General features: G+C 31.4%; 1 protein-coding gene across 1 annotated transcript; it reads right to left on the reverse strand.

Moving 5' to 3' along the window:
* Window positions 1-85: 85 nt before the first annotated feature.
* Window positions 86-569, reverse strand: Tsp_14238 (conserved hypothetical protein; the record flags this gene model as incomplete). Its single annotated transcript, XM_003367868.1, has 4 exons — window positions 537-569; window positions 393-460; window positions 227-331; window positions 86-188 (listed from the first exon to the last, which is right to left on the reverse strand). Coding segments are annotated over exons 1-4 (309 nt in total), but the record flags the coding sequence as incomplete, so codon positions are not given.
* Between the last annotated feature and the right edge of the window lie 440 nt (window positions 570-1,009).

The following is a 1,009-nucleotide window of genomic DNA, read 5'->3' on the forward strand; positions in this document are numbered from 1 at the left end:
ATTCAACAAGTTCGGGTTAGTTTGCCATGGAACTTTCCAGAACGTTCAACTTTATCAAACTTTAGCAATATATAACAAAAAAAACGAAATTTTTGAAAAAAGCCTGCTTTCGAATATCGCAAATACAGCAAAGGCTATAGTCTTGCTTTTTTGAAAAGTCGAAAATTTTCAGTTGTTGCAAAAGTGATCTCAAATGATCAGAAAAAATAAATTAATCACTACAAACCTAGTCGCACGTCGTACAAACGCGTATTTGCCGAGATATTGCAAAAAAGTTGTACAATGATGCGATTTTAATGCGGACGTCAGAGATGGAAACGAAACCTGCGCGCTTGATAATACATCCTATAATTGCATTTCATTAGCATTTATACAAATATTTGAACAAATACCCGCGAGCAAAAGTTGCTGATTCCAATAACATTTGTGCCTGAATTTCACTTTTGTAATACATAAACCCCTTGAAATCTATATTTTTATTTTTGCAATTTAATTGATTAAATATGATACGGAAATAAGAATAATTCAAAATAAACCGGTTTATTTACAGTTTTCATGGAATCATGCATTATTTCCCTCTCTAAATGACACATTTGCTAACAAGCAATATTGTCAAATATCTCATTAAATAATCAATTGAGTATTATTGTTAGTTTCTGTAATAAATAATTGTACAATACTGTTCCCCATATATGAAGAAAGAAATTCAATAATACATTTGTGTTCCCTAGAGGGAGGCCTTTGTTCTACTGAGCCTAAATGCATATATCTTGAAAGATTAGAATAAATCCCATGCGTGGGTGAATTAGTTTGTCATAATTTGTTATTTTATTATATTTTCACAATTTGCAAACAATCATTTTCACAAAAAACAACATTTCAAAGCAGTTTGCATAACCGTCAATTGAGTATAATGGGCCTGAGCGAAAACTGATTCAAACAGATGCATTCTTGGTATCGTTGAGAAGCTCAATGGAATAATTACTATCATGAACAGCATAGCAATCAA

This window comes from Trichinella spiralis (genome assembly GCF_000181795.1).
Source record: "Trichinella spiralis strain ISS 195 chromosome Unknown Scfld3539, whole genome shotgun sequence".
Classification (NCBI taxonomy): Eukaryota; Metazoa; Nematoda; class Enoplea; order Trichinellida; family Trichinellidae; genus Trichinella; species Trichinella spiralis.